Source organism: Meleagris gallopavo, chromosome 3 (genome assembly GCF_000146605.3).
Source record: "Meleagris gallopavo isolate NT-WF06-2002-E0010 breed Aviagen turkey brand Nicholas breeding stock chromosome 3, Turkey_5.1, whole genome shotgun sequence".
Taxonomy (NCBI): domain Eukaryota; kingdom Metazoa; phylum Chordata; class Aves; order Galliformes; family Phasianidae; genus Meleagris; species Meleagris gallopavo.
The window spans coordinates 11,416,560-11,432,263 of NC_015013.2; the positions used below are offsets into that span (position 1 = coordinate 11,416,560).

The 15,704-nt window shown below is 40.9% G+C and overlaps 1 protein-coding gene and 1 non-coding gene across 4 annotated transcripts in view; both read right to left on the reverse strand.

Annotated features, from left to right (window-relative positions):
- Window positions 1–15,704, reverse strand: part of FARS2 (phenylalanyl-tRNA synthetase 2, mitochondrial) — a 235,153-nt gene that overhangs the window by 86,056 nt on the left and 133,393 nt on the right. For all 3 annotated transcript variants that reach the window (XM_031552760.1, XM_010708401.3, XM_010708402.3), the window contains one exon: window positions 12,558–12,718. In XM_031552760.1, coding sequence (XP_031408620.1) covers window positions 12,558–12,718 — 161 coding nt within the window. The remainder of the gene's footprint in view (window positions 1–12,557; window positions 12,719–15,704) is intronic.
- Window positions 812–883, reverse strand: TRNAP-CGG. The gene has a single exon. It is a non-coding gene; the product is annotated as a tRNA-Pro (tRNA).

Here is a 15,704-nt window from a genome sequence, read left to right on the forward strand (position 1 = left end):
AATGTTTAATTTCTAAGATGTGTTTAGGAACTCCAGTTCAGACCCTGCTCTTTTCTTTCAGAAGAGAGCCCAAGTGAAAGCCACATCTGCCACAAGGAGCATTTGCCTTACAGTACTGCAGCTGACTAGACTTGCCAACTCACAACCACAGCTCAAATCAATCAAACAGTATCCCAGTTCTCCACTCTGGCTACTGTAGATCACATTCCTTCATGGAAGCAAAGAAAGGGGGATGGATGTCACACTCTGTTCTAGAGATGAATACCTTGGGAAAAAAATTATGTGTCCGGAAGAAAAGCTCACTTGTTTGTCAGCAGCAGCCTCCATCATAAAACGGCACTGGGATACAAACAACTGTGCTGCCTCACCATGGCGAAACACTCTGTCCTTACTTCTCTCATTCCTGAGGGAAAAAGTGACAGAATTACAGAAATAAAGGAAAAATCTTGTGGGGAAAAAAAAAAGTAGGAAGGTGCCATGGAGCACAGACTGGTTTTTTAACTAAGTCTCAGCAGCCTTCAATCAGGGAGGAATCCATCTCCCTCTGATTTAGAGATAAGGGCGTCGTGAGGGACCATGATGAAGGCCTTGCATGTGTCCAGATAGATGACATCAGATTCTATCCCTTAGTCCACCAATGCTGTCATGTGCTGGCTCTCTTGGATCACCTGCACATCCTCATTTGCCTTAACACGTTTTCCAGGAGGATCTGTTCGGTGACCTTTCCCAGGCTCTGTGATGAGGCTCACAGTCTTCCTTTCTGAACTCCTGCTTTAAAAAGGCAAGTTTTTCTAGTCGCTGTGCTAAAGAAGGGCTCGTCCGGGATTTGAACCCGGGACCTCTCGCACCCGAAGCGAGAATCATACCCCTAGACCAACGAGCCGACGTACTACAGGGCGCCCCGCCCATCTTTTACTCCCAGCGCCCTGACACTGCTGCTACACCTCCAAGCATCAGGATGAGCAGTGATGTTGTAGCAAAACGAATACCTGGAAAGCTTTTAAGCAAGTCCATCCAGAATTACTGCTGCTTATGACACCTCTGTGTGCCACTGGAAAGGGACAGTGCTTTCTTAAACACAACATTGTTTTATGCTGCAAGCATTTCATTTTAAAGTCAAGCTCATTTAATTTTGTCATGGGCAAGGCTTCAAGTTTAAAGCTGTAATATGATTCTGAGTGCAAATATATACTTTAGGTAGATCTTGCAGTCAAAAAACTGAGAAGAAATGCATGTCTTTTGTGATGTTATCCAAGTACAAAATAACTACCTCTATTGTCACAGAATAGGCTATTTTTATATGATAGTGAGGAACTGAAGAAGTGCAAGAAGGGCATAAAAAATAGAATTGACCTCACTCTATGAAAAGCAGGGTTATCACAGTCTTGCAGTGCATACAGTGCAAAGATATTTCAAAATATGCATGCACTTGGTATAGGGATATGCCTTGCCACTTGCAATCTGATTATGAAAAACTCCAAAAGATAAATACAGATGATTCCTCAGTACTGATGATAGACGATCTGCTCTGTGCTTGAGTGGTCAGAAATATTTTCTCATTCCCATAGAAGAGGTAAGATTCACAGGCAGAAGCACCACAAGGGAATGTCTCAATGTCTCTCTACTACTCACTCTTGCATCTTTGCAACTTCTTACAGCCCCATCTGACAACAGCAGGGCAAAGAAGAGATTAGTCTTACATGTTCCTATAGCAGCAGCTCTAGGAGTACTATCTGCTCATGCCTCTTCCCTCAGGCTATTGGTTCCCAGTCGATGGCCCACTGAGCAAACTAGTTTCATGGTGCTAAACTTCTCCCATTTCAAACACACGTACAACACTGCAAGGCAATCAAAAGCAAATTAAAAACTTTTTATGGAATCTCTTTTTCATCTGAGCAGTTGCTATCAGAGAATTGTTCTGACATAAAGAGGAGCAGATGGGACAACCCACGTTGTGATGTTCCTTACAGAAAATGAGCAAGGTTGTGTTGTGGGGAAGGAATTCAGTAGATTTGGAATTCTCAAAATGGTAAACAGTATTAACTCTTTGTGGTCCTAGTCTCTGTCAAGAAAATTGGACGGAGATGTATTTGTTTCCATAGTCCTGAAAATAACCTCTAATGAACAGAACCCGGTGACAGCTGCTGAGCCAGCATTAATGAAGGTCTCAAAATTGACACTGACAACTGCCCCATCTGTCTGTCCATATCCGCTCTGCCCCTTCTACCCAAATCTCCAACCACAGAGGTAGAATCACTCTGTCAGGCTTTTCTTTTTTTTTTTTTTTTGTAGCAGGTATAAAAAGGGGAGAGAAGATACAGACCAAAGAAAACAAGCTGACAATGAATGAAGATTTCATGTCCCAGTCTTGTACTTTTATAAGAACTATCTACCATGCCTGCAAGGAACAGACAATAAAGTGGTGTAAGTCTGCAGAAACTCAGCTTCTCAGCAGATACTAAAAATGTGTTCCTTGGCTGTGCTGTGCACCTGTGACTCCTGCAAAAGGCACTGGCTGCAGCTGGCATTCAGTGTTTCCCATGCTCAGAAGTCAGGTTTCCTCCTATCTGTTGGTTTGGTTTATAAGGTTTTTCATCATAATGCTTAATAACAGTACTTAGATAAATAGCACAGTGGGGTAAAATACAGCACACATCAATGGTTCATATAAAAGATTTCTATCTAAATAAAAAATACAAGTATTCAGAAAGAGACTGCAGTAATACGAAGACGTATTTCTTCCAACTACACAGCGTAACAATAGAAACAAATTGGACCCAACATTTTATTACAGCTTAGACAAGAAATCTCATATAACATGCCACTGATTATATTTTCTTTTCTTCTCATTAAATTCCCAGCTCTGGAAAGTTATTGTTTAAATGGCAGAATCTCCAGAATACCTGAATATGGCTTGCAACCAAAATAAACACGTAGCCCAAATCTCAGAGGCACATGCAACACCTTTGCAAGGTCTCTCTGTCCTGCCTAACAAGCTGTAATTTTCTTCTCTTCCTCCTAAAAAGTAGAGACTTCCAGAAGTGATGCTGATGCCTCATACTTTTTCCCCACAAAATTCCCCCGAAGTACAAAAGCAGCAATAAAACACAAGAGTAGTGCAGACAGCTTAAAACAATATCCAACTGTAAAGATCAGCAGGTAAACTAGAGAGAAACTGAAATGAAAGGCTCTACTTTCTTGCCTAATACTCCAAAGAGAGACAAAAGCATTTTATTTTTCTTTTCAGGTGAACCCTGAGTCCTTCCAAACAAGATGCTACAACGAACTCAGATGAGACCAAGACAAAAAAGAACAAGAACTATGCAAAGCATTTAAATATGCAATTACAAAACATAAAGAACACTTACAGTGTCAAGCGCACATCCAAACTTCTATGTGCAAAAGGCTATTTTATAACACTTTTCCTTGTTTTACAAGAATCAGAAAATGGGTTCATTACTCCTGATTTAGGAGAAGGGGTTATGTATGGGAATAGTTACGCAAAATGCATTTAATGCATCCACAGGAGGATGCAAGCAATTCCCAACAGAGGTAATTTCTCTTCATTATTTCATCTTTTAAAAATTGCAAAAGCAAGACTAATCCTCTGCAGCATACACACACCAAAGCATTACTTAGTTTTCACATTCTGTTCCAGATAGTCACTACTATGGCTCACGCAGACGAATGCAGTTCAGGACAAGCATGAGAAAAACAATAGCCTTTTCCAACCATGCCTTGTGTTGTTTGGCTATTCTCTGTAGCTTAATTCATATGCTGATCAGAGAAGTAGTAGCTGAAAATCAGAGTTTTTATTAACACTGTACTTCTAAATGGTGCTCTTGTTCATGCATACACACACATGTGCCCAGACACGTTCTCCCCAGCCCTCAATTCCTAGGTTCAGCTGCAATGGCTAATCATGATGCAGACAACGGCTGTAGGGGTTTAAGCATGATTTTAGAGACCGCTTTACCAAAAGCCCTTTACAGGATGCATCTTTCATGCAGAACGTTTGCACAAATGTTAAAACAGCTATAAAGTTTGTCAGCTTTGACAAAACCCAACTTTTTATACAAAACTGGGAAAAAGAGTTACAGCGCATAGTTTCTTACTGATACCAAGATATACATATATATTTTGAACATTTGTTTGGTAGTGTATGATTACCAGAAAAGACCTCTGAATCTGCAAAGCCAGGCGCTTACACAGTACAAGTGCTGAGGTACGCATTAAAACAGGAGCTTTTCTTTCATTAAATGATAATGTACACCCGCAAAGGTATATTTAACTTTGCTGCAGGCAGTTTTTGTGATAATTATCTAGGGCTGACAGCATTCCATTAGGTAGGCAGAGCACAAAACCACTGCCCCGGTCCTGAAGTTCTAGGACACTGTCAGAGAAAACATTCTAAGGCAGGAGGTACTGTAGGACAACTGTGAACAGCAGGGAAAACAGAACTGTTGAGTAGGGAAATTGATTTACTTCTCAGGTCAGGGCCAAAGACTAAAGTGAAGACAGTTCTTGTGCTATTCTTCTAGAAAGAATTCTATTCATTGCACTGTAATTAAACCTATATTAGAAAAACACTGGCAAGAGTATGTGAATTACCCTCCTTATTACCTACATACTTCTGTAGACAGTAAGACTGAAAGCACTTTACATCTGTGGATTCCTGCTGAAACCAACAGCAGCTGGTTGTCATAACTTCACATAACCAATCCAAATTCTACTGTTATTTCAGATTTCCAGGTTTACTCCTTCTTCACCTAATATTAATTTAATGTGGGTTTCAGCATATATATCACGTCTGGAAATTGTTTCATGGCTTATTTAAGCACTCCTTCTACCCATTATACTTCATCATTTGGGATGCAATAAAGACTGTTTGATATATTCAGTAGAAGAATTACTCATTTGTGAGCTATTTGTTTTAAAGAGCCTAAACCAGCCAAACAGCAAATAAATGAGGTTTAGAGATCAAAGGGAACCACAATAACACATGCTTCTGGACATTTAGCACTTTGGTAAGCAATCATTTAAATAGTACCAGGTGGACCTTATACTGGGTTGCACTGGCTTTTGCCTGTAGCAACATGATTCTACTGACTACACTGCAGCAATACTGGGAATCGGAAATTCATTTCTCCTTTACTTGATATTGGAAGGGTAAAATTGCTGCTTTTTGTTTTTAAATCTTTTTTTTATTTTTCCAATTGGAAGGAAATACCTGATGGTCTGTTCCCAGCTACTGGGAGTCTTCAGTTTGTATTGACAACATCCCTGTTACAATTACCATATTTTCTAAGTGTTCAGCGAGTATCTTCTTAACAAATGAAATGTTCTACATTCACTGACATGAATGTGAAATGGACATTCTTGAAGCACTGCTTTTCTTTTTGTTTGTGCCAAAGCTTTTTATTGGGTATGCTGTGGATGTAATCCAAAAAGAACTGAGAGGCTGTTTCTCCCATTTCATTTCAGCTTTCAGGAGCAAAGAGAAGCTGAAAAATTGTGACCTTGACTCTTTTATTTGTTGTTTTAAACAGGTTATGCTCCTTCTTTTATGTGACAGTATTTTTAAATTAATTGTTCAGAAGGACAATGGAAAACACCTGGTTTGGGAAGATAGGGACACACAGGATATGTTTACAAACTCTGTGTTTAAATTGCTGTGTCTGATTGGAACTACAGTCAAAAGAAAGGACATCTTCCAAGTGGGAACAGAAGTATTTCACGTTTCAAGCTTCCAAAACCTCCATGGCACTCTCTACATTTATTAATAAGGCCCTGTACTTCCCACATAGTTGAGAATTTGAAGAAATAAATAAATAAATTCAATTTTAAAATAATCTGCCATGTCATAACAACTGTACTGGTGTACTCCACAGGTCAGACTGAGCAAAGCTTAAAGCCAGATGGATCAAAGGTTTGAGTCTAGAGCACTGATGTGCATTGACAAGAGGGGAATTATTACCTATGAAAGATTATGGAGATCATGAGAGATTCCCAATGACAAGAGACACGCAATAGTTGTGCCACACTTCAGAAAAGCCAGGTGGCAAACCAGTGAACCAAAGGCTGGTAAGCTTCACCTTTGTCACGGAAAACCATGCACTGGGTCATCTTGAAACACATTTCTGCACTCACGAAGGAAAAGGAAGTGACTAGAACTAGTCAGCATGGATTTACCAAAGCTGAATCAAGCCTGACCAACCTGAATGCTTCCTCTGACAAGATTTCTAATCCAGTAAAGCGAGCGAACAGCAGCTATAATTTACCTTGATTTTAGAAAGGTTTTTGGCATTGTTTGCCCAAGTTAGGACATTTTTGTCTGGAAGGCTGGATAAAGAGAGATGTGAAAAACACCAGTTGAATGGATTGACTCAGGCAGCATTGGTTAATGAGTTCTTAATGGCTTTCCTGTAGAGTATAAGTAGAGTATTGCAAGTGTCTGTCTATACTGGTACCTGTACAGTTTTCACATCCTTATCAGTGCCCTGGGAATGGTGATCCAGTGCTTGCTCACAAAATCTGAAGAATGACACCAAACAGTGGGAGCTGACACACTCATAACTCGACTGCCATACACGGGGACCTAAACAGCCTGGAGGAATGAGACAGCTGTAACCTTACAAAATTTGAACAAGGATAAATGCCATGTTCTGTACCTGAAGGAAGAGCCCCAAAACTGCAGCAAGAAAACAGACTGAAGACTGACTGGTACACTGAATTCCAACTGCCTACAACAGCCATTTTGAAAGTTTTCTCAGTTTCAACCCTACAAGGCACTGATCACTCTTGTGATCTTACTCCTAGTAAGTAAGAGAACTCTGACCCAAACCTACTAAAGCATTTAGGATATACCTGACTTTGAGAACAGGAACTAACTCATTGATTTAAATGGGATTACTCACGGGTTAAAAGCTCAGCACATGCTTCAGTACTTTGCCTGACTGAGGCCAGAGGACTCAGGTTCCTGGAGCTTCAATACCAGCACTGGCTATAAATTATACAACACCCTGATGACAGAAGACTTGGTCAAGCAATTTCTAATCCGATCATGCAGTTCAGTACAGGGCCTCCCAAAAAAGAAGGTATTTTTGCCTTCTTTCCTTGCCTATCCAAAATAAAAAAACAAGTTTCACAATGTTCTGCAGAGTTTACAGACAAGCCCAAGATGCTACATGGCACTGTAAAGGTTTTACTGACATTCATTTAATATGATCTACAGAAGTCACACATAGGGAAATTCAACTTTCCTAAAGTCATGCCAATAAAATATTTATGCTATTCCATCATCTATTCTGTTGTACCTCCACATGTGTATACACACACACTTTATACATCTTCAATTACAGTAAAACTAATTAGACAATAAATCACAGTTGAGACTGTACCTCATTTGTTCAGACATCCAAGTTGAATTTACATACTAATGGCTGTGCATTTGCCTTTAATAGATGCACTATTAGGAAGTAGCATAATAAATGAATAACCATTTAAGTTTGGAGTTACCTAATCTTGATGAAAAATATCTGAAAATGTAGTAGCACCTAGTGAATCCATTTATTTTTTATTGGAAAATAAAGCTAATCACAGAATAAGAAGATAAATATAAATTATATAGTATAGCGTACTAATGATGGATTAGACAGACTCATTTTTTGCTCTGAACGCAGTAAGATTAAATTGGTTGAAATAGTTGGCTTACACATGAAATGATCTGTTTTCCAAAGCATGGAAAAAAGAACATAGATTAAAAAGGTTTAATTTATAAAACATTTCCCTTGGACCTGCAAGTGAATTTTATATTCATAATCTAATAAGGCTTCAGGACAAGCTACCTTGTCTCTCCGGAACAATCAGTTATGTGCACAAGAAAGATGTGCAAGGATGACGACTGCCTCAGTAAACTGAAAAGTGCACAGAAACAACAACATAAGGATGCTCTGTATAGAGGTCTAATTCATATGGCACACTGAACAAAGGCAAATGGAAATGAGGTAACCTTTGTTACTTTCCATAGGAGAATGATAGAATCACAGAATTTTAGGAGTTGGAAGGGTCCTCTAGAGATCACTGAGTCCAGGACCCTACTAAAGCAGGTTCCCTACGGCAGGTCTCACAGGAAATCATCCAGATAGGTCTTGAATATCTCCATAGCAGGAAACTCTACTACCTCTCTGGGCAGACTATTCCAGTGCACCATCACTCTCACAGTGAAATTCTTCCTTGTGTTAGTCTGGAGCTGCCTGTGTTCCAGTTTGTGCCCATTGCCCCTTCTTCCATTGTTGCTCGCCACTGAAAAGAATCCTCCCCAATGGACCTGACTCTTGCACTTTAAGTATTTATAAATAGAGACAAGATCCCCTCTCAGTCCTCTCTTCTCTGGGCTGAACAGCCCCAGGTTACTCGGCCTTTCCTCATAAGGGAGATGCTCCGGGCCCTTGATCATCTTTGTTGCCTTCCACTGGACTCTTTCTAGGAGATCTCTGCCTTTTTTGAACTGGGGAGCCCAGAGTTGAACACCGCATTCCAGACGCAGCCTCACCAGGGCAGAGTAGAGGCGAGGATCACCTCCTTCAACCTGTTGGCTGTGCTCTTTTAAATGCACCCCAGGAGACCATTGGTCTTCTTGGCCCCAAGGAGCACGCTGTTGGCTCACAGCCAATCTGCTGTCCACCAAGATAGGCTCACTTTGTGTAATGAATCATTTATTTCTACACAACATCAGCTTTCTGAAGCATCATCCCTTTCTGAGCATCATCCCTGCTAACCTTGACTGGACACTTTTCAAAGCAGAAATAGTCTCCTAATTTAGGACCATATACATCATTTTGGTTATAGCTGTGTGGGAGGTGGACAGTGAACAGTACAAGCTGCTACTCAGCTTTCCTCAATCCCAGCAGAGATGCTCTAGGAGCTCCGTGCATGCAGTCTCTATTAAAATGATCATGGTTAGAAAGTCTACTGTTACAAGTAGAAGCTAGTACTGTTTGGAAGAAAAGAGTTTGGAGACATTGCCCGTGCCAGCAGATACAAGGAAGTAGCAGCCTCTTAAGGTGATGAAAGGAGATGCTGAGAAGTAAGTGGTGCAGGGGCTATTGTAGATATTGCAGAATAATATAGATACTGCAGAAATGAGGAAAACAAGAAGAAAGCAACTCTTATAATCTCACCTAGGGAATCTGCATTTAGCTAGGGATCAGATAGTGCTTCCCTTAAAACAACGTAACATACTTCTGTCTGACCTGAGACTGGCCTACAAGACTCATCCGCAATCAAAATACTCATTTAAAAGAACAGCAGCAGCAGTAGCCACTGCCAGCATCAGCCGAAAGTGATTTTGTAAGGCAAGAGTAGTCAGTGGGCACAGCGTGCAGCTTGCTCAGTCTGGCAGCGCAGTATGGAGGTTCTGGGAGCTGTCCTGTCTCCAGAGCCCATTCATCTTAATCAACATCTCTGGGCACATTGCACTTCACCTCAACTGTGAGAGTCGTCCTTCCCTAAATGTCATTTCATTTTTGTACCTCTTCTTGTAAGTTGTCAGCCCACAGACATATCTTTTTCTTTTAAGAATGCAGGTTCAAAAAGTGATTACATGCAACTCTGCTCAGAGCTCTGATGAGCAGAGAGATAACGGTGTACTAGATCGGATCCAAGCCATTTGTTTTACTACGTTACGCCTTGCAGGTGCTTAGTCTTTCCTGCCCTGTCCATCCGCAGCTCTTCATTTCACAGCCTGAACAGAAGCCCTACACATGAGTGACTGAAGGCAGGTAACTAGCCCGCGCTGCTGTGACTTCTGTCAAATCATAGCTGGAGCGATTTAGGTAATCCAAATCAACACCATAAGCTGATCTGTGGGGAGCAGCACTCTAGCGCTGCTGAGCTGAGTGACCCCAATGGTACAAGCACTGTCAGCTTTCCCAGCAGCTTTCTGACCTACTGAAGCCTACATGCATCAATTGAGCAACTGATTACACAGGAAAAAACTTGACACATTCAGGCTGCTTAAGGGGACAAAACATATATTTATATCCCAAGAAAAAACTCAAATTAAATTCCATTCAGAACAAGAATATGTTTAGCCAAGCTATTATTAAATGTTACTGCAGTTCACCGTGGTCTTAGTCTCTTTGAAGAACATTTTAATGAACAGAAAGAAAAATACTTCAGTTGGTGGATAATATCCAGATTATAAGAAGGGATAGGGGAATATCCAAAGGTTGAGAAGTCTATCACAGTTAAGCACATTAGGATGAACATTTACCCAGGCCTTGTGAGGCTGCAGCATTAAATTTGAGCAGTGAAAGGCTCTCAGAAAATGTAGTCCATACTGCTTCAGTTCAGCCAGGCTAAAAATACTGCACTGCCTTGTCTATAGAAAATCTATCACTTTTCTAATATCCCTCAAGATTTCTTAATCATCAACAGTGCAAGAGAGACTAAAAGTTTTCTTTCAAATAAGATATGAATAAACCCCGTGACAAATTAATTACATCTCTTTAGAAAGTAGACAGGTGCAGAAGGTCTGCTAACCTGGCTATACAGCATAGCTGAAACCAATTCTCATCAATGAAGACCCAAAGGTAGCACCAGAGATTATTTACATCATTCTCATTCAAAAGGTCATTAACCCTTAAAATGCAATGTCAGTATGTATAGGTAGAAAGTACTGAGCTCAAAAGGTTCAATATATGAAGGCTGGATACAGGCTACCTTCTAAACAAAAAAAGTCAAGCTAGACATTAGCAGTCTTGAGAGACAGCACTGAAAATTATAAACTAAGGGTTAGAATCATTTTTTTTTAAGAAGTTTTTGACATCAGAGGAAAAAAAAAAGCAAACTTTCTAAAACAGTGGACAGATTATTTCTGTAGAACAGTGAAAATAATTTAAATAACTCATCTTTCTGTCTTCTCTGCTCCTATCTCACACTTTATTCTCCCAGGCTTTCAACATTTTCTCTGGCCTGTTTGTTGGGGTACAGCAACTGCCAACACATTATTGCAATACAGCAGTAATTAATGGTCAGGTAATATTACTGCAGTCATTCTGTGGTTTAAGATAGAGCACAGTGGCAGCTGATGGTTCCTTTACCTTGAAGATAGACACTATTATACTACATCTCATGATTCATGTTACCACTTCAAAATGTGTTTAAATCAACAAAGCTCAATTTCATGGCTATCTCTACAAAAACAAATTACCAGATTTGTTATAAGAGATACAGGAAACCCACAGACAGATCCACTTTAGGAAAAGTGACAAAACTGTCTTCTTTCTGTAAGCAGTAACTACTATCTGATTGCCCCAGTGATAGTACTAGAGAAGCAAAAGAAAAAAAAATCTATCCAAATGTTGTTTTGACTCTATCAGACAAGATTGCCGAATCACGGAATCACAGGGGTTGGAAGGGACCTCAAGTTCCTGTCATCAAGTCCATCCCCCTACTAAAGCAATACCCTACAGTAGGTTGCACAAGTAGACATCCAGATGGATCTTGAATATCTCCATTGAAGGAGACATCACCACTTCTCCGGGCAGCCTGTTCCAGTGCTCTGTCACTCTTACTATAAAGTTCTTTCGCATGTTTCTATGCAACCTCTTATTTTTAAGATGTGCCAGAACTGCCATGAACTCAAAAATGGATGCAGACATGATGACTGCCTCAGCTTTATCACTGTTGATTTTCCCTTTAAATTTTTCACTTCTACAAAAGGTTAATAAAGCTGTTCACAAACAAACTAAGGAAAATGGTAAAAGGCAGCAGCAATAAGCACTTTTATGTTCTACTAATTCAGACTTTGTCAGACATCTACACAACTGTCAGCTCAACTCCCCCAAAGACCAGTGATCCCAGCTGACTTAAGCCTTCCTGCGCTGATACTGGAGAATATTATGGAAGTAGTATTTCCACTCAATCCATTTATGCTTGACTACTTTGCTACTACAAGTAGTAAGACAAGTTGCCAACTACAAAATCATGTGAAGCCTCACCAGAGGAGTTTCAAAAGGAAAAGTTGAGACTACACTCCCACCCACCACTACCAACTGGAGGAAATAGCCAATGTATTGAAAATGGTGATACAGGTTCAGAAAACATTTTGTCAATGTTAAACAATGCAACTCATGCTGAATTCAATGAATTTAGAGTGAAATCAAAGGAGAAAATTAGAAACATATTACAATAGTTGAAATGTCAGCATCAAACAGGTTTTTATGAAAAGAATTCAAGAACACAATCAATTCAGACACACATCTTATTCTGGACAGATTTAAAAGTTAAATAAATGTTTAAGTATTATTCAAAAGAGAGATATTCATGGAGTATCAACAGCAACTCAGAACATTATCTGGCTGAAAACATGTTATTATCAACAGCCAGATTTTGTTGTTGTATATCAAAGAACCATGATAGTTTAAAAGCTTATGTTTAAAAATCTGACCCATTAGTGATCCAGAATTTTAATTATATTTAATTATATTATATTCTTTAGGCCTACACACACTTCTTACTGACAGAAAAATATTGCGTACATATTACTTTACCTGGAATTTTATTTTTTGGGAAATATGAGGCACAATAAATTGCTTCAAGAAGCGTTCATCTTCACTCCAGAACAGTCGGATGTCAGGGATATCATACAGGATCATGGCCAGCCTCTCTAAGCCCAAGCCAAAAGCCCAGCCAATTTTATCCTGAGCACCAGCTGCAACAAACAAACAAGATAAAAATTCAAGAGATTAAGTTCACAAAATCAAAAATTAATAATAAAATGTTCACCTATTTCCTAAGAAAAGAAAAAATGTAAAGTGCCAAGACAGAAATGCCTACAAGTAATCAGCAAATGAAAGATATATAGGCCACTGACATATCCCACTTCAACCAAAATGAGCAGCAAGATGGGGCAGATCACTGGGTCTAGGAACTAAAATAGGTAATGAAGCTGCACTCTGTGCTCTCTGGTTCCAAAGTTTCAGACAGATTTTGAGAAAGGCTGCAGAACACTACAAACATGTTTTCTTCGTTATCCTTCAAGCTTAGCTTTTCATGCCCAACTTGACTGTGTTTTCCTATGTGAATTTCCTATTCAAGATATTTTAAGTGGACTGATAGACCAGCCAAGTCCATGCGGCATTAACATCATTGTCAGCATTTGAGGATCAAAATTGCCTCTGTTGAGGCACCTGGGAAAAGCAGGGCAGTGGGCTGCTAGGCCCTGCCACATTGGCATCACACCTCCAAGCAGGTTACTCCTGGGATGCTTCCCCTGGAGAAAGCTGCTGCCCCCATATACACAAGTCTCTTTTATGCAGCTCTAAACATAAAAAGACAAGAATATTTAATCCACAAAAGCATTACAGATATTAATGATGCAACACTTCTGTCAGGAAATATTCATACCTTCTTCATTTACAGGGCAAGAGCGCTGAGTTATTAAAGTGATTTTTTTTTCCAATGTCATGAACCATATCCATGTTTACTCATCATTCTAGCAGTTTTGAACTAAGTTGAGAGCCTAGCAGCTCCACAAAGGCTCACAGCTTTTTCAAATTTAAACAAATTCCTAAATAAACACTTAGGCTAAAAGGATGTGTACATGTGTGACAGGCTTGACTCTTCCGCATTAGCATTAGCAGTGTGCATCCAAGTCATACGTTACCACGCATCCCACAGCTGCCATAGAATCACCACAGAATTACAGAAACATTAAGGTTGGAAAAGACCTCTAAGATCATCTGGTCTGACTGTCAACCCATCACCACCATGCCCACTAACCATGTCCCTCAGTGCTACATCCACACAGTTCTTGAACACCTCCAGAGACGGTGACTCCACCACCCCAACCTGTGCCACTGCCTCACCGCTCTTTCTGAGAAGAGATTTTCCCTAATATCCAACCTGAACCTCCCCTGGCACAACTAAAGGCTATTGCCTCTCATCCTATTGCAAGTTACCTAGGAAAACAGGCAGATCCTCACCTCACCACAACATCCTTTCTGGAAGCTGTAAAGATCAATAAGATCTTCCCTGAGCTTCCTCTTCTTCAGACTGAACAATCCCAGTTTCCTCAGCCACCCCTCGTAAGACTTGTAAGACCTATGCTCCACACCCTTCAGCAGTTTCACTGCAGTTATCTGGAAATGCTCCATAGCCTCAACATCTTTCTTGTAGTGAGGGACCCAAAACTGAACACAGTACCCACCAAAGCCAAGATCTCCCCTGAACATCTCTCTGCTCCTGCTGGCAACACTATTTCTGATACAAGTCAGGATGCCACTGGCCTTTTTGGCCACCTGAGTATACTGCTGGCTCATGTTCTGCCAGCTGTCAACTAAAATCCTCAGATCCTTTTCTACCCCACAGTTTTCCAGCCACTCTGCCCCAAGCTTGTAGCACTACACAAGATTTTTGTGACCAGAGTGCAGGACCTTTCACTTGGTGTTGCTGAACCTCGTATAATTGGCCTCAGCTCATAAATCCAGCCTATCCAGATCCATCTGTAGATCCTTACTACCCTCAGGCAGATCAACAGTTCTCCCCAATCTGGCGTCATCTCCAAACTTACCAAGGGAGCACTCAATCCCCTTGCCCAGATCACCAATAAAATATTAAACAGGACTGGCCCCAGTGCTGACCTCTGGTCATTAGTGATTGTTCATCAGCTGGATTTAACTCCATCTATCACCACTCTCTTGGCCCAACCATTAAGCCAGTTCTTTACCCAGTAAAGATTGTAACTGTCCAAGCCATGGGCCACCAGCTTCTCCAGAAAAATGCGGTGGGAGACTGTGTCAAAGGCTTTACACTAAAGTCTATGCAGACTATGTCCACAGGCTTTCCTTGACCCACTATATGGGTCACCTAGTCACAGAAGGAGATGAGTTTGGTCAGACAGTACCTGCCTTTCATGAACCCATGCTGGCTAGGCCTGTGTCATGGTTTCATGATTTTTCGTTATCAGTATTCCACATCATAACATCATGTAATGCACTGGGGGTTTGACTGCTGATGCTCAAGTTCCGGGTGCCTGTCTGGAGGAGAAGAAAAGCTACATTTCTCCAGGGGGCTTTGCGGTCAGCGAGGAGATATAACTCCCGGCAAGGTCACCTGATGTTCTCTTCTTTGCCTGCGCTGCTTCGCTTGCGCTTCTCTGCCTGCGCTTCTCTGCCTGTTCTTCTTCATCAGCTCAACTGGACTGCACTTCTCATCTCAGCGTTGTGGTGAGGCCGATCCACCTTCAATTTCACACACTCTCTCTCTCTCTCCTTATAAAATTCTGCTGATACCATATTTAGTAGATTAATTTGTTTCACCTCAGATTGTTGCCGCTGTTTTTAATTATTTCGGGGTCCCCTATTTTCCTTTTCCGGAGGCGCGGATCCGCGGATCCCTCCGCCCTTCTAGTCACGGAACTAGGCCAAACCAGCCCGTAAACCGTTGACAGCCTGACCTCCTGATTGTGCTGCACATGCCGTGTGATCATGCTTAGGACGATATGCTCCATAACCTTCCCCAGTACTGAGGTCAGGCTGACAGGCCTGTAGTTCCCCATATCCTTCTTCCAAACTTTGTTATAGATGGGAGTCACACCAGCAAGACCACAGTCATATGGAACCTCACCAGTTGTCCAGAACTGCTGACAAATGATGGAAAGTGTCTTGGCAAGCACTTCATCAGCTCCCTCAGTACCC